The sequence below is a fragment of the Neofelis nebulosa genome, chromosome 2 (genome assembly GCF_028018385.1).
Source record: "Neofelis nebulosa isolate mNeoNeb1 chromosome 2, mNeoNeb1.pri, whole genome shotgun sequence".
NCBI lineage: Eukaryota > Metazoa > Chordata > Mammalia > Carnivora > Felidae > Neofelis > Neofelis nebulosa.
The window spans coordinates 191,089,919-191,107,449 of record NC_080783.1 but is presented as its reverse complement, the minus strand read 5'-3'; the positions used below and the strand labels follow the sequence as shown (position 1 = coordinate 191,107,449).

Sequence of the window (17,531 nt, the reverse complement as noted above, 5' to 3'; positions counted from 1 at the left end):
ACTATCTTTTTTTTTTTTTTTTTTTTTTTTAGTTTATTTTGAGAGAAACAGAAAACATAAGCAGGGGAGGGGCAGAGAGAGGGAGAGAGAGAGAATCCTAAGCAACCCATGAGATCATGACCGCAGCCAAAATCAAGAGTTGTATGCTCAACCCACTGAGCCAGCCAGGCGACCCAGGACTGACTGTCTCATTGAGCTATTTATATTAGCACTTTAAAGATGCCATTCCATTGTGTTGTGGCTTTTGTTCCTGTTGAAAAAGTCTACTCTGAGCTTTTGTCATTTCTTTATAGTTCTCTTTGGTGGTTCTTAAGATTTCTCTTTGATTTTCATGTTCTGCAGGTATGGACTTCTTTATCTCAGTCCTACTTGGGATATATTGTGATTCCTAAATCTAACAACTTAGATCTTTCCTGAAGTTTTGAAAATTCTTGGCCAGTTGTATCTGTGAGTGTTGCTTCTCTCCCATTCTCTCCAGTCTGTCTTTCTGGAATTCCAGTTACATGAATGTCACACTATCTCATTCTGTCTTCCACAAGCGGTGAACACTGTTTCATATTTTTCCTCTCTTTATTCTTTTCTCTAGGTATATTTAATCCATTTATTCTTTAGCCAGCCTGTTGTGTTTCAGTTTTAAAGCTCTGTTTGTTTCTTTTTCAAACCAGTTTGGTTGTTTCTGGAATTCTCTAGTTCCTTCCTCAGTGTTTTTAGATCTCTTCTTTGTGTAAAGCATGCTGGTTTTTTTTGTTTTTTGTTTTTTTTGTAGCTAATAGTTCCATTATCTGAAGTCTTATGGAGCTAATGGTGCTCTTTATTGTTTCTGCTAACTTACTCATTGTTCCATTGTCTTCTGAAGTCTTTGGTGATTTTTATTGTGACCTCATAATGCATCACTGATTTTAATCTTTAGGAATCCTGAGGGGTCTGGGTTTAGGGTACAATCCTCAATAGAGGATTTGCATTTGCTTGGGTCATCTGTCCCCAGTGCCAACAAACCAGAAGTATTTTAATCGGTCAGCTTGGGATTTTTCTGGACCATATTATACAGATAATGATTTTGAATTTTAGTAAGAAATATTTTTTTTCCACTTTAGGTGAGACTTGACAAATTTGGGTTATTTTGCCACTGTAGTTTTTCCTAGCTCACTCTTTGACTCAGTGTAGCCTTTCGTGGATTTGTGCAAGGGATCTCAATTTCACCTCCTCACCTTTGGCTTTTCCTTTTTTTTCTGACGTACTAAATAAATTATATATCTAAAAGGATATTTATAACTTAGTATTTTTAGATGTCTGAGGGTTTTTCAGACTATCTAGTTAGTAACATTGCCAGACTCAGGTGTCTAGGGGTGTGTGTGTGTGTGTGTGTGTGTGTGTGTTTGTGAGTGAATATGTGTGTGTACATGTGTGAGTGTGTGTAAGATTAAATTGTTCATTGTGTCTTGGCACTATTTACATTGAATCTGGGAAATTTATGGACAGAATTTTATTTGGCTTAGTAAACATTATATATCATTATCCATATGACCACCTGCCATTTATGTTTAATTTTGTAATATTGTAATAATATGCACATGATTACATATGTGTCAACTAAAGTTATTTATCTTATTTGATTGATGAATATTGAATACTTTTACATTCATAGTTTGTAAAAGTTGAAAGTACAGGTCTCTGGCATCAGACCACTTGGCTTCAAATTCTAGACTTTGGCTTTGTGGTTAGAGGAAAATTAGTTAACTTCTCTGTGCCTAAATTTTCTCATCTATAAAGTGGTATGGTAAGAATACTTTTGTCATGGTGATTTTGATATATAAATGAGATAATTAAGTATTTAGCACAGAGGGCCTATGTATGTAGTCACTGTTTAATAAATGTTAGCAATTTTTGTAGTTATTTTTTTTTAATCTTTCCCGGCCCAGTCTTCATATGTGTTGAAGGGAAAAAAATTCAAATATTTTCCTTATATAATTTCTATGTCATCCATACTGCTTTTTTTCAGGTTCTAGTGTTCTATCTTAACAGCTTCCTTCATATATCTGGTAATTCTTGGTTGTCTACTCCTTAGTAAGAGAATGGGGGCTAAAAACTTGATTGGAATCTCTGAGTCTGTAGCTACGGCTTGTCCACTTTGAGCTTCACTGAAGGGTGACCTGGGTGGGCTTCTTGCTGGAGAACACCTGGGTGTTAGTATCCTCAGGTGTTTCCTGGTAGAGTGGTCAGAGTTCCCAGGGAGTACTCATCTGATCCTCTGCCTGGGGGGTAGTGTTCTGGGAGCCCAGTGCGGGGAGAGGGCTTGGTGGGGGAGAGTCCTCAGTGTTCAGCATACCCTTACAATAGCTAACCTAATACAGACACATAGTCTGTGTACGCAGACCATGCTCGTGTGCCCTGGCCCTCCACTAGGCCCACTTGCTAGTTGAAAGGTCCTCTTTTACCCAGAGAGAATGAATGTTTAGGCTCCTTCCAGGGACAGGGGCAGTTGCTTTTTTGTGTAGAGTTGGAGAAGGAATCTATAGCTTTAACCGCTGCTGAAACCACTCTCACTCAATTCTTACTTTAGCTGCCTTCCCCCTTCCCCCAGTTCCAGAAGTACCTAGTGCTGTTAGTTCCCAAGCCCTGTGAAGACTGTGTGGGATAAATCAGGCTGCTTCTGCTTGCTGCACTGCTGGCTTGTGAGTCAGCTTTCTTTAGTCTGCTAAGTCCATATCACTTGTCCATCTGCTTTCCTGCTTCCAAAATGTTGCTGTTGTCACCTCTCCTGTTTTCCCCTTCCTTGTGGGTTTAATACCTTAAAAATCTCTTGATCGTAGTTTTATGGGGGATTTTGTTCTTTCTGCTACCTTAACTTGGAAGTCTTGATTTTTTAAATGGCAATTCATGGTGTATTTGTGATCATAAATGATATGTGCTTATTTGTAGATAATTTGGAAAATAGGAAAGATATAAGCTAGTTACATATCACTATAATTTCTATCACATAGAAAAAACTACTGTTGACATTTGATGTACATCATTTATTTCTGTGTTGTTCATTTTTATATGCACATTCACATTTTTTCATCATTGGGATCACTATTTTTAGCTTTGTATCATGCTTTCTTCACCTAGTAAACTGTTTTCCCATGTCAGAACATAATTTTTGAAACATTTCTAATGGGTTTATAATATAGCTGTCATATAAATTTGTCATGATTTATTTAAATGTTGTCCTACTGATAAAGATTTATATTTTTAACATTTGTTTTTGTTTTTGTTTTTTTTCAAATCCAAGTTAGACTATAAGTTTCATGAAGTCAGGGAATGTCTATCTTGTTCATGATTCTCTCTCCAGTGGTTAACCCAATGTCTACCATGGAGTGATTCAGAGAATGTTTTGTTAAATGAATGAACAGTTTTGCACAAAAGTCTGATTGTTTTTTTTTTTTTAAGTTAGAATCTAAGAAGGGCTCTTACTGGGTTAAAAGGTATAAACTTTGTGAAGGTTGTTAATAATTTATTTGCAACGTGTTCTTTGATTTAGAATAAGAAACAAGGATGTAAAAATGAGGAAGTGCTTGCTGTACTGGGCCATGAACTGGGACACTGGAAGTTGGGACACACAGTCAAAAATATCATTATCAGCCAGGTAAGTTGGGAGTGACAGTTCCCTTTTTATGGCAAGGTAGTCAGAGGAGAAGTATGGCAGGCAGGAGAGGTGGTCTAGTAGAGAGGTTAAGACGGACTCTGTAGCCAGGATACCTGGCTTCATATCACGGCTCCTTGACTTCATCCCTGTGCCCTCAGGCAAGTTCCTTAACCTCTCTCTGCCTCCATCCCTTATTGAATGATAATACTTCCTAGGATTGATGTAAGAATTCACTGAGTTAATACATGTAAAGACTGTGGAGTAGTACGTGGAATGTGTTTAGGACTGTGTCAGTGTTGATCGTTGCCACCACCATCACTGCCTGCAGAGTCACTCAGCTGTGAAGATCAAGAAGCGTGAGGCTTGATAAGCTGGATTTTTTTGTAAACTTTTTTCTCCTTTAAAAGTCATTATACATCTATTGAAAAGAAGTTGGAAAAATGTAGTAAAGATAAAGAAGAAAATAACTATTCCTATAACATTCCTCCTCTGGGACCTAAATCAACTCTCTAAACCAACTGTTACCATAGTTGTCAGGCTCCAGGTGAAATAGCACTATATCTTGTTGACTGGTTTGGAGCAGGTGTGGCCTTCACTGAGTCTAAAGTAGGTCTTTGTACCTTTCTAAAGGGCCGCTGGTTCTGGAGGACGGTGTGTGTGAGGATTTGTAAGCCCCCATGGGCCCTTCCTGTTGCCTTGCATCTTTCAGCAGAAAATGAGTTCCTTGGCTTGAGGCTAGTTGTATGGATACATGGCAGTAGATAAGAAGATAAGTCCAAATCCAAGTTCAGAGTATTCAGTCTGAAGAGGAAAGTCTCAGCCGCCTTCATGAAGAAAGGGGTCCAATGGAATTAGGCTACCCTGAGGTGGTCGGCTGGTCCCTGAGGTGTGGTACCTGATGTGGGTGGGGTTGACTGCCCCTTCTAATAGATTGGGCACTCATCAAAAGCCAGTGGGGGGGGTCGGGGCGCCTGGGTGGCGCAGTCGGTTAAGCGTCCGACTTCAGCCAGGTCACGATCTCGCGGTCCGTGAGTTCGAGCCCCGCGTCGGGCTCTGGGCTGATGGCTCGGAGCCTGGAGCCTGTTTCCGATTCTGTGTCTCCCTCTCTCTCTGCCCCTCCCCCGTTCATGCTCTGTCTCTCTCTGTCCCAAAAATAAATAAAAAACGTTGAAAAAATTAAAAAAAAAAAAAAAAAAGCCAGTGGGGGGAATATCTGGGTTGTTGACCAATGCACTGACTCCATTTCTAGGCACCTTGGCCACTTTGTTCAAGAGTCCCTTGACCAAGTCCTAGAGTGTCTAGGGAAAGAGGCTGACTGACATCCACAGAGCAGGTATCTTCTCCACCTTATCGACAGTCTCCTTTACCATGGACTCCTTTGGTGAACATTCACATTGGGCCAATATATCATCGTACTCTGGGCTAATTTTGGAAGTTTTTCCACATATCTCTTTTCCAGATCTTCTTGTTAGCCATCCTTGAGTTGTTCCGAGGCCCTGATCATCCAGCCAAACCAATATTTACCCACTGCCAATGATTTTATCCTCAGCTCAGGCCTTCTCTTCTTCCAGACTGAGTGGGCAATGAGGTATACTACTGAAGTTTCCTTCACTGAGAGTATTTCCTTCACCACTGTTTGCCAGGAACAGCCCTGAGTGGTTCTGTAATGCCATAGCAGTTCATTTCAGCTGGTGCCAGCAAATTGTATTAAGTTATTTGTAAAATGGGCTCGGATTTTTCCTCCTCAATCAAATGATTATAGGGAGCTCCCCATGAATAGGGTTGGTTGAGGGATGGCAGAGGGTCAGGAGTTGGCATACTAGGTGTTTGGGCTACCTGCTCTTTTAACTTCTGCCTTCATGACATCCTTCATTCCCGCTCACATATATGCCACTTAGGCGTGATATTGGGGCGCTTCAGGACATTCCAGTTTCCTGGCTAGGTGAGCCAGCATAGCATCCAGTGTAGGAGAGGCAGCTCGGTTTGCAGGGTCCTGCCGTCCCAGTCAGGAATCAGTCTCTATTGGGTACAGTAGCAAACCCAGAGTTGTTTTTCAGAAGGACAGTAGTTACTTGACCAAAATGATATGCATAGCTCATAATTCTAGGACCTTCATAATTCTAGGAGCTTGTCATGTGGATCCACGGGGTTACAAGGGCTGAATGGCGAGCTGCTTGCACTTCATCCTGGGGCTGGCGAACCTTATGCTGAGCCCCACTCTAGGCTGGTAGTGTTTGAGTTCTCTGGCAAATGATTTGGAGCAACACCCTCAAATATGGTACCTATGGTCTCCCAAGATCCTGACCTGCCAAGGGAAAGAATGGTATTTGTTCTCTACCTTACTCCAGTACCCCTTTACTCATATTTTGGTACAGACTTTTGACTCTTTTTCTCTCATTTATTGTTAAAGATACACCATTTTTCTCTTGGACCTAACTGCTCAGTACAGCTCCAGTGGTCCTAAAAAGTATTCAAGGGAAGCTTGTTTCTTGGAGCTTCCACATCAAAGTCAGGTGGAAGGCCTTGTATCTGATTATGATTTAATGCAAACAAAGCCAGAATCCATTCTAGCCATTTAACTTTTTACAGAAAGAAAATATCTCATTGCTGTTGGCCACTTTATTATTATCATTATTTTTTTAAATGTTTTTATTTTTTTGAGAGAGAGAGAGAGAGAGAGTGAGAGAGTGAGACTGAGCGCGAGCAGGGGAGGGGCAGGGAGAGAGGGAGACACTGAATCCTAAGCAGGCTCCGGGCTCCGAGCTGTCAGCACAGAGCCTGACGTGGGGCTCAAACCGTGAACCACAAGATCATGACCTGAGCTGAAGTCAGAGGCCCAACCGACTGAGCCACCCAGGTGCCCCTGCTGTTGGCCACTTCAAACCCTCAGTTATTAGAGCCTCCATTTAAACCTGTCCTTCTAAAAAACTGTATAGCTTATACATTTGGGGAAATTTTATTTTTCTTTCTAGAATAAAACTGTAAAATTACCTAAATAACTTGTTTCTCTGATTACACTAACACTATTGTTAAAATCGCACCGTGATGTCTGATTCTAGTTTTTTTTGGTATTTCTGATTCCACAGTGAAATAAATCACCTTAGTAATAACTTAGATTTTGTATCTTTCTTTCCAGATGAATTCCTTCCTGTGTTTCTTCTTGTTTGCTGTATTAATTGGTCGAAAGGAGCTTTTTTCTGCATTTGGTTTCTATAACAGCCAACCCACTCTAATTGGATTATTGATCATCTTCCAATTTATTTTTTCACCTTACAATGAGGTAATGTATAATCTTTATAATTATCTTACATATGCCCTTGTATTTCAAATCTAGAACCGTTAGGATAGTGAAAAAAGAAATAAACAAAACTGTAGTTTTAACAAGTAGATGAAACAAAACCTTTTAGTCCCTTGATTTACTGGCCAGTAGAAGAAAGTAGCAGAAAAACCCAAGCCCAAATGAACAAATGCTTGCATGCTGTTAATGGGGGAATAGTCGAGGACTAGACTTTGGTGGTGAAAACTTAGATCCTAACGTACCTCAGAGGCATGGTAGGTGGAGATTAACTAGGAGAATGCTAAGTCCTAGATGACATATTCACCAGTGTTTGGCTGAAAATCTTCTGTGTGTGAGGGGACGAAACAATGATAGTTGAATGCCTGTATGGCTGGATAAGGGAGGCAGTGTGACAGTGTTCCCCTGATCGTGTCCTCCGCCCATCCCCTTCAGAATGGCCTTAGGGTCCCACCACAGGCCCTCTAAGTCAGAACTGGGCGGGGTGTTATGGTAAGTGAGGCTTAAGAATCACTGCTCGGATTGCCCAGTAGGGAGACTGCATACAGGTGATGTGGCATGGATTAATGAAACTGTATATTAACAAATATGATGGCAGCATGTCATGATATTTGATAAATTAAGCCAGGAAATAATATTGGGGATCTTGAGTGATCTCCATTGACAAAAATTCTCTTTGAGACAGGTTGTAGAGTTAAGATTTTTAGATAAACTAAATGAATCCTATTTCTCCATTAAAAAGGGGGAGGAGGTTTGGAAGAGAAATAGGAATAGATCATATTTGCATAGCATTGTCCACATAAACTAACAAAGTTTTCCAGAACACTGAGATTTGTTACCTTTAAATTCTTTTTTATTTTAACTGAGAATATTTATAAAATGCCTTATGTAGTTTGTTACTGCTTAAAGAGGTTAAAGAAGACTTTTTTTTTTTTTTTAAGATTTTAAGTAATCTCCACACCCAGTGTGGGGCTTGAACTAACAACTCCGAGATCAAGAGTCCCATGCTCCACTGACTGAGCCAGCCAGGCACCTCTAGAGAACTTCACAGTTCAGGAGTGCCTTAAGGACACTGAGCTATGTATACTGAGTGACTCCCGCTGCTCTGCTTTTGAAGCAGTTGTGCTATTTATTTAACAAATTTTTTTGTTTCTTCCCTCACTGTCAGGCTGATGATCCTGTCAGTGTGACTTTCTTGTATGTCATTATCCCTTTCTAGTTGGTATCCTTAACCTACCCTAGACGAGAAAATCAGATCATCAAACTCATTGGGTCACGGTTACTAGATTGACTGATTTGAAGGGTCCTATTCTAAGTACAGGCATGCACGGTGTTAGTGGTTATTCTTTGCCGCAGCTAATTTGACTGCTCAGAGATTTTTGTTTTGCTTGTTTGCTCTCTTATATTGAGTGGTTGAGTTCATTTCAAAAACCACCCAAATAAATGTGGGGTATTAGAGTAATTTGAAACGTGATTAATCCACAGAGATATTAGCAACTGTTTAAAAAATCTTGAAGAGCCCACGAGATTTGTTTCAAAAGAACTAGGTATTTAAACAAAAAGACTTATGTTTAATTGTCAGCGTTTAAGAGGGCCTGATAGGATGGGGCGCCTGCCTGGGTGGCTTAGTCGTTAAGCATCCCACTTTGGCTCAGGTCATGATCTCACAGTTCGTGGGTTCAAGCCCCACATCGGGCTCTGTGCTGACAGCTCACAGCCTGGAGCCTGCTTTAGATTCTGTGTCTCCCTCTCTCTCTCTGCCCCTCCCCCTCCCCCACTTGTGCTCTGTCTCTTTCTCTCAAAGATAAATAAACATTAAAAAAAAAATTTTAATAAAATTTAAAAAGAAGGCATGACAAGAAAGAGCTATTTTCCTGGGAAAGATGGGGAAATTGCCCTTAATATTAAGAAAAGTTTGGCAGTGTACAGCAGAGCCAGCAGGTGCAGGTTAGCAAAGAATGCTTTGCTGGGACACTTATAATCAGGAGAAAAATTGATCCATCGATAGCTTGACGAGGACCACTTAATGATTCTGTCCCAAAAAGTCTATTCAAGATTTGGAGAGAAATTTCAGGCAGAATTCAGATATTAGCTTTGAATATGTCTAAGAAGGGATTAGGAACTCCCAGACTTCATTTTGAAACTCTCTATTTGCTAGTAGCAGTGAGAGGTACAAATGAGAGACTTTTTTAAACTTATGTTTTGTCTTAATGCTGAAGTATTTTAAGGTAAGAACTAGAACTCATGTCATTCGACCTGAAGTACTCCAGTATACAAATAAATTATTTTTCCCTCAGAAATGTGTATTTTCAAATGAAGTTTGTCCCATTTGTAATGGTCCGTTCAGAGACTGGATATTTATTCTGGCAATGTTGTCATAGCTCAGAACATTTTAGAAAATTCTGTTTTGAGGTTGTAGACTATAGCCTCTTATATGGAATTAGTGAGCAAGAATTTTTTTTTTTTAAGTTTTTTAAAATGTTTATTTACTTTTGAGAGAGACAGAGAGAGAGAGAGGATCTGAAGCGGGCTCTGTGCTGACAGCGGGCAGCCCGATGGTGGGGCTCAAACTCGCAAACCGTGAGATCATGACCTGAGCTGAAGTTGGACACTTAGCCGACTGAGCCACCCAGGTGCCCCAAGAATATATATATACGTTTTTTAATTTTTGAGAGAGAGAGAGAGACAGACAGATAGACAGAGCACGAGTGGAGGAGGGGCAGAGAGAGAAGGAGACACAGAATCTGAAGCAGGCGCCATGCTCCGAGCTGTCAGCACAGAGCCCGACGCGGGGCTCAAACTCGCAAACCGTGAGATCATGACATGAGCTGAAGTTGGACACTTTAACCAACTGAGCCACCCAGGTGCCTCCCAAGAATGAATACACACACACACACACACACACACACACACACACACACACACATTTATTTATTTATTTATTTATTTATTTATTTATTTATTTATTTATTTTAATGTTTATTTATTTTTGTGAGAGACAGAGACAGAATGCGAGTGGGTTGGGGCAGAGAGAGAGGGAGGCACAGAATCCGAAGCAGCCTCCAGGCTCCGAGCTGTCAGCACAGAGCCCGACATGGGGCTCGAACTCACAAGCCATGAGATCATGACCTGAGCCAAAGTTGGACGCTCAACTGACTGAGCCACCCTGGCGCTCCAAGAATATATTTTAATAGAGAAAGAAAGGGTCTGTATAGAAATCACTACGACTTAACTCTGACCCCGAGGAAGGTGGTGTGTGTGGGCTATGGAGGTATCAAGAATCTCAGCGCCACAACCTTCTAGCTGTGTGACTTCCACCAAGTTATTTCACCTCTCTGAACATGACCTTCCTCATCTGTGAAACAACAGTAAGACTAATGACCATGTAGGATTGTTGGGGAATACATAAATTGCCTACAGCAGTGGCTGGCACCTGGCAGATGCTTAAAAATTAGTATTTTTTTTGGTAAGAAGAACATTGATTTGGGTATATATCTGTTTCTGGTCTGTTTGCTTGGGGGAAAAGTCTCAATTTATAACAATTCCCCACCTTAGTTCCCTAAATACTAGTGATCTTCCTTTGGACCTGTTGTTTCTCTTATCCTGAGCTGGACTATGCCCGCACGCCTTGCTCATGCGCCCGCGAGTGGCCGCAGAGGCGGGCAGTTGCCAAACCCCTTCTGTTTACTTTTTCAGGTTCTTTCTTTCTGCCTAACAGTCCTAAGCCGCAGATTTGAGTTTCAAGCCGATGCGTTTGCCAAGAAACTTGGAAAAGCTAAAGACTTATATTCTGCTTTAATCAAACTAAACAAAGATAACTTGGGATTCCCTGTTTCGGACTGGCTGTTTTCAATGTGGCATTATTCTCACCCTCCACTACTGGAGAGGCTTCAAGCTTTGGAAAGTTCAAAACAAGACTGAGGTGCCCAGGGTCTGCGACTGAAGACATTTCCGATTATTTCTGTCCTGGCAGCATGTTCCAGCTCTTGATGTTTTTAAACCTTTTTTTTTTTTTTTTTTTTTTTTTTTTCAGAAAAATTATTAAGTACAGAAAAACCCAGATTTAAATACATTTAATATCTCATTTCAAAAATGATTTTAATAATCCATTTCTTAAAACACTGGATGAAATTTTGAGGCTTAATGTTTTTAAAAGCATGGTTTTATCTCTAGCATCTAATTTTACCATCAACTTTTAAAATTATTTGAGAAAATACAGAACTTGTTTTATTTACACACTTATATGGAACCTGCATATAAGGTGTTTGGGGGCCTGTGTTTAAAAGAGGAACACCACCCAGAGTTTTGTCTGTGAGGGAGTGAGACAGTGGTCCCAAATCACTGTGCTCGGACCTGAGTTGAGATTTGTTTTTACTTCCATGTTCTTGTGATCTAACCTGGTGAATCAGTGTTTTACATAAGGAAGAAAGGTAATAATTGGTAAGGCTGATGTGATTTAAATGAAACCAATTAGAAATATGTTCTGTTCTACCAAATGTCTCTGTTCCCTCTCTTGCATCACACCGATCAGGAGCTTCTAAATAGTGCTTTGAAATTAGAAATTATGTTTAGAAGGTTTTAAATCACTGGGTTTTGTTTTTGTTTTTAGGAAAATCTCCGTCTTTATCTTTCTTTCTACCTGGTGGATATGATCTCATTACGGCATAAACTAGTATTTTTCAGAACATTTCAGCTTTTTCCTCATTTATACTCTGATTCAATAAACAGTACATCCTTTCACTTAGCAGCAATCGCCATATTGAAAAGGTTTTGCTATTTTTAAAGTGGCAGAATGTGGAAAGAAGAACAGAAGGACATTTTAAGAGACATAGGGTGAAATACTGATGGTTCTTTTATGGTATTTCAGGAAAAAAATATAGTTTTATATCTCTTTCAAGAACAGAAGAGTTTCAGTTTTTATTTTTGTAATTTTTATCGGGAAGTCGTAAGTACTAATCAGGCCTGATTCCATTTTTGAAAATTACAGTTCTTGATGTGCAGCTAATTTTTATTTTCAAAACAAATGTCACGAAAGATTACTTTTCCAGTTTTCAAAGCTGTGTGTTTGACTGCTTCGAATCTCTGTCCATTTTCTGAATGAGAGCTTACTTTGTGCCTGGAGCTTGCACCCTCTGGTAATGTTTCCTTTCTGGGCATTCATCCCAAAGCGGATCAGCTGTGCACCTTTGGTATCTGGCCAGAAAGTCTTTTACTCAGCTGATATTTGGGTACTGCCTTTACATGGAAATATAATAAAAATAAAGCTAGTTTAGTACTGCATTATTTATTTTCCTAAGGCTAAAGAGGAGCAGTCTGATGATTTTATCCAGCACCCTTTGTCTGTGAATTCACGCTGTGATAACTGCCTTTCCTTCCTTCTGTGCCTTTGAATACAAATTTCAGTTCTGCACAAGTGAAACATTAAAAATTGCCAATGCGGATTGATGGACTTTGTGCTTAATTTGACAAAATCGTGTGTCATTTGTTACCTAGACGTATGTTTGTTATCCCAGAGGGACCGAGGGCTGGTCGTGACGAGTGGGAAGAAGCGGCCCTACTGAGCGACGCCACTGCCGCCCTGTGCCTGATGCGCACAGCCGTCTCTGTGCCTTCCTCCTGCTCCCCTCCGGAGGGCCACCGCTTCTTGAGGTTTCCTCAGAAGCTTCCTTCGGAACCACTCCTCCACTTCCATCAGCTCAGGTTGTCTTGGGTCTGTCTGGTCTGCTCCAGCTGCCTCTTTGGGCTCCCTTACCTGTGACAGCAATAGCTAGCTTTTTGATACGTGATTGTTTGACCTAGTCACCTCCAGTTTATGGATGGCAGAGGCATAGGGATGGCTGGCTAGTACTGATGGGTTCCCTGGATTCTGACCTGTCAGGGGCAAGAGTAGAGAGGCCAGCTAAGGAAGGAGGTGGCACTCTGTACCCTAATTCTCCCCCTAACATACAGGGGACAGGATAAAGGAGATTAAGGCCTCGGGTAAAATGGCAGGGCCTCGGCAGTGTTGATCTCTGAATAAGGTCGAGTCTGCGGAGGTAGAGTATATACTGTCTTTTTAGTTTTTTTATTTTTTAATGTTTATTTCTGAGAAAGAGAGTGTGTGAGCGGGAGAGGGGCAGAGAGAGTGAGGGATATACAGAATCTGAAGCAAGCTCCAGGCTCGAGCTTCAGCGCAGAGCCCGATGTGGGGCTCAAACCCACGAACCGCGACACGAGATCACGGCCTGAGCTGAAGTCAGATGCTTGACCAACTGAGCCACTCAGGCTCCCCAAGTATATATTGTCTTTGTATCAAACTTGGCCCTTTGCAGAAGTCTGAGAGCTCCTAGTAAATTTTCCCTCTGTTGAGGATGGGAACAGAATTCCTAGGATTAATTCAATAATGTTAGTTCCAGTGATGGTGCCAGCTTGCCTGTGGCCTTTATGTTCTCCCCATCATCCTTAATCCTGTAGGTAGTATTCCCCTCCCTGAGGAAGCCTTCTTCCATTTGGTCTTCATCAATCCTTTGGATTCTTCTGCACATATGTTTTATGTAGCTTTGACTATTTTGAGTGTTTTATCATTATTAGCAGAAAGCTTAACGAGTACTACCTGAGGGTTTTTAAGTTCTGTCCTAGGTGCTATACAAAGAAAATTACAAGGAACTTCTATCTCAAAGCGTACATTTCAAGACCACAATGATGTGAGCAAGTAACTTGTGTAGCAGGCTATATGTAGTTTGGTGGGAAGGCAGGTACGGCCCGTAGTGGAACGGTACCATCCTGTTCAGACAACACAGATAGGAAAGCCTCTGGGTCTTCTTATCCAGGATAGGTTCCAGGGAGGAGGATTTCCCAGTTTGACCCGAGACAGATAGGAAGATACATATTTTCTAAAAGTCTGTGAAACCAGGACTGCCCACACCCAGTAAGCAGGATGAAGCTTGCAGTTGGCAGTTGGAGAGGAGAGGATGGCTAGAGGACCTGAGCGAGTTTTGAAATAGGAGTAGGAATCAGCTGAAGAAGGGTGGGGGTGGTATTCCAGGGAACAGCAGGTCTAAAAACAAGAGAACTGGGGCATTTTATTTTTTTTTTTTATTTATTTTTTTTTTTTTAATTTTTTTTTCAACGTTTTTAAATTTATTTTTGGGACAGAGAGAGACAGAGCATGAACGGGGGAGGGGCACAGAGAGAGGGAGACACAGAATCGGAAACAGGCTCCAGGCTCCGAGCCATCAGCCCAGAGCCTGATGCGGGGCTCGAACTCACGGACCGCGAGATCGTGACCTGGCTGAAGTCGGACGCTTAACCGACTGCGCCACCCAGGCGCCCCGAGAACCGGGGCATTTTAGGAACTGCAAGAAGTTAGGAGTGAGAAATGAGCCTGAAGAGGAAGATGGGCCAGGCCCAAGGGGCTTGTGTGCCATAATGAGGCTTATGGATATTATCCCAAATAATACTCATTTAGCTAATATAAAGTTCCCGTTAAACACTGTATATTGTTGGAGGCTGAGAATACAGCAGTGAAGAGAACGGCAACAACAAAAAAAACTGCCTTCGTAGAGCTTACATTCTAACTGGGGAGACAACGGTATTTGTGGAATGAATGAACATTTGCTGCATGAGTGAAAAGGAGAGATCGACAGGGTTGGAAATGAATTAGCGTTGGAGGTGAAGGCAGGAGTTAAAGATGATGTGGGTTTCAGGCCTGGGCACCTGGTAGATGTTAGAACTAGTCACCGAGGTAGGGTGCGCTGAAGAAGCAGTTTGGGGGAGGGGAATGACTTCAGTTTTGGACAGGTTGAGTTTGAGGTGCTTATCACACAGGGTAGGCCAAGGGGCAGAGGACACATTTCTCCTCATCCACCTGGAGCTAGATCCACTAGCTTTGGTTCAAGGTGACCTCGTGAGCAGCATGACACAGGCCCAGTAACTAAGGCAACTGGCTGTGGGTCCTATCACCAACAGAAGCCTTGTTCTGTGGCTAAGAAACAAGCCCACCATTTATCCTGGGAATATTTCTGCTCCCACCCGATCTTTTAGAGCAGCCTCTGGGCTGCTGCTACACCGTTCCTGTGCACGCTTACCTGGCAGAGGGCCTCCTCAGCTTCTAAGCCCACCCAGCGCCCCGGTCTCAACACCCCCTTTGGAAAGCGCCAGAGTACCCAGCAGACAACTGGAGACCCTGTTTGTCGGTAAAACACCAGAGCTCTGGCTGAAAGCCCTTGTCACTGTTGATTCCAGCAGCGTGGGTTGGACACTGGCCACCTGGGTTGAAAGATTAGTGAAACAAAAATCCCATCATCCGGACTCCTGGAGTTCTGCCAGGGGCAGGTTTGAGACCTGAGTCTCCGCAGGCCGCATGGAGGAGAGACTGCTCGGCCTCTGAGAAGGAGCTGGGCTGTCTCGATGCAATACTGGCTTGCTGCAGTTCGGGCTTCCTGAATCCCCCTTTTCCTGACTGCAGACCGGGAGGGGTGGGGGTTGAGTTCCTACCGCCTTTTTGTTGCACTAGACTTTTGTCTCTCAAGGTCCAGTGGTGGCTATCCATTCTTTTTTTTGTTTTTTAAAGTTTATTTGTTTTGCGAGAGACAGCACGAGTGGAGGAGGGGCAGAGAGAAAGGAGACAGGGAATCCCAAGCAGGCTCCCTGCCATCAGCGCAGAGCCCGATGTGAGGCTCAAACTCAGGAAGTGGTGAGATCGAGATCAGGACCTGAGCTGAAAACAAGAGTCAGACGTTCAACGGACTGAGCCACCCAGGCGTACCTGGAGGTTCATTCTTGATGGGAAGGGAGGAGCCTGGATGCTCTGGGCCATCTGGGAACGTGCCTCAATCACACACAAGCTGAGACCAAGTCCTTCCTGGCTTGATGATTGGTGGCGCCTTCCTTTCAGCATCCTGAACATACTAGTCATTTATTTAATAACTATTTATCGAGTACTTATCATGTGCCAGGAATGTTTCTTGTTTGGTTTTTGGTTTTGTTTTTCAAACTTTTCTCTTTTCAAATGTGTGTGTGTGTGTGTGTGTGTGTGTGTGTGTGTGTGTGTGTGCGAACATTTAAGTTCTATTCTTAGTTTTAATTATACAGGGCAGTGTTATCAGCTGTAGTCCCCATGTTACTAGATGCTCACACCCGGCACTGTTTTATGCGCTGGGGAATGGAGCAGCAAATGAGAGACCAAAGTTGCTGCCCTATGGAGCTTATATGATGTTGTTGAATAGCAATAAATGCAAAGGAGAGATAATAAAGGGGTGTCTGGCATATTGGTGGGGGCGGTGAGAAGGTCACTTTGAGTAAAGACTAGAAACAAGGGCACTGGTTGTGATGGTATTTTGGGAAAAAGCAATCTTTTGGGGAAGAGCAGGGGGCACAACACTTGTGTGACACAGCATGTTCAAGGAGCAGCGTGGGGGCTGGCATGACTGGAGTGGAATATACTGGGGTCCCAGCGTGAACATGCGGTCAGAGAGGCTTAGGAGAGTCATATGGATCATAAGAACATGGGTTTTTCCTTAGTGAAATTCACCCTCCAGGCTGGTGCCTAGGAATCAGCCCCCCTTTCAGCCCCTTCAGATGCCTGAGTCCTAAGGAAGGAGGTGTAACACTTGCATAAGATTTGAAATCTTCCAGTGGACCGGGTCTCTGGAAAGTTGCAGAGAGGGACATGGAAAGAGCCCCAGCCGGTGCATGAGGAAACATCCAGGAGGCATACACTGGCTAAGCCCAAGGCTTCAGGCACTAGGACAAGTACAGTGACTTGGCTTAGGGAAGGGGGCACCCCCTCCTACTCCCACTCTCTTCCCCTCACCCACTGAGCCTGTTCCAGCAGCCACAGCAGCAGTGGGGGCTCCTGGGGGAGGGACAGGGGAGCTGGGAAGCTGGGATACAGGATTTGCTAAAGTATTGAGGGAGAGGTCATCCCTGTGGTCCTTGGGGCTACCTCACCTTGTCTCCTTGTCTGTCCTGTTTGTCATTTGGGATAAGGGGGCTGAGATGTCACTGGTGTGTGTGTGTGTGTGTGTGTGTGTGTGTGTGCACACGTGTGTTGAGGCAGGGGAGGGAGGACCGGGGGTGGACTAGTGAGAGGAGTTCTCTGCCCTGCTCTTCGGAGGAAAAGGGTGCCCCAGCTTGTGTGGGGACCTAGTGCCAAGTTTAGGGTGAGGTGTAGGAGGGTCCAGGCTTCAGCAAATGCTTGGACCTCAGGCTGGAGTCCTGTACCTTCAGGAGGGGCTGAGGCCAGTAGAATGCTTCATTTGGGGGAACAAATACCCAAATCAATAATGGAGCACTGGGATCGGTCACTCCCTGAAAATCAAAGGATCCCATCCTTGCACGGGTCCGAGGTACCCACCATACCCTTTCCTGCTGCTTGGGGTGGCCTTGCTGGCCTACAAAGCTGTGAGGCTGGGAGTGCCCAGGGGTACTCAGATCAGATCAGATCTGAGCCAGTCTCCCCTAGACGTCCCGAGTGAAAGTGGCATGAGTGAATGTCACTTCTGCTCTAGTGATCCAGGTCCCACAGACCTGGGAACCCCTGAAGGCAAGAACCAAGTCTTTCAATCTTTCATTACCAGTTCCTGCCCCAGGCTAGCCCACCGTGGGTAGCAGGTCTCACAGAGGACCTTC

The 17,531-nt window shown here is 43.1% G+C and overlaps 1 protein-coding gene across 3 annotated transcripts in view; it reads left to right on the top strand.

The window, feature by feature from the left end:
• ZMPSTE24 (zinc metallopeptidase STE24) overlaps nt 1–13,323 on the top strand; it is a 41,941-nt gene extending 28,618 nt beyond the window's left edge. For 2 of the 3 annotated variants that reach the window (XM_058717897.1, XM_058717896.1), the window contains 3 exons: nt 3,521–3,625; nt 6,762–6,905; nt 10,617–12,361. In XM_058717897.1, the coding sequence (XP_058573880.1) occupies nt 3,521–3,625; nt 6,762–6,905; nt 10,617–10,841 (474 nt within the window). In that variant the 3' untranslated portion in view covers nt 10,842–12,361. Of the gene's footprint in view, nt 1–3,520; nt 3,626–6,761; nt 6,906–10,616; nt 12,362–12,413 lie in introns of those variants that run through there. The other variant, XM_058717898.1, reaches the window with a different exon arrangement.
• Nucleotides 13,324–17,531: the final 4,208 nt, after the last annotated feature.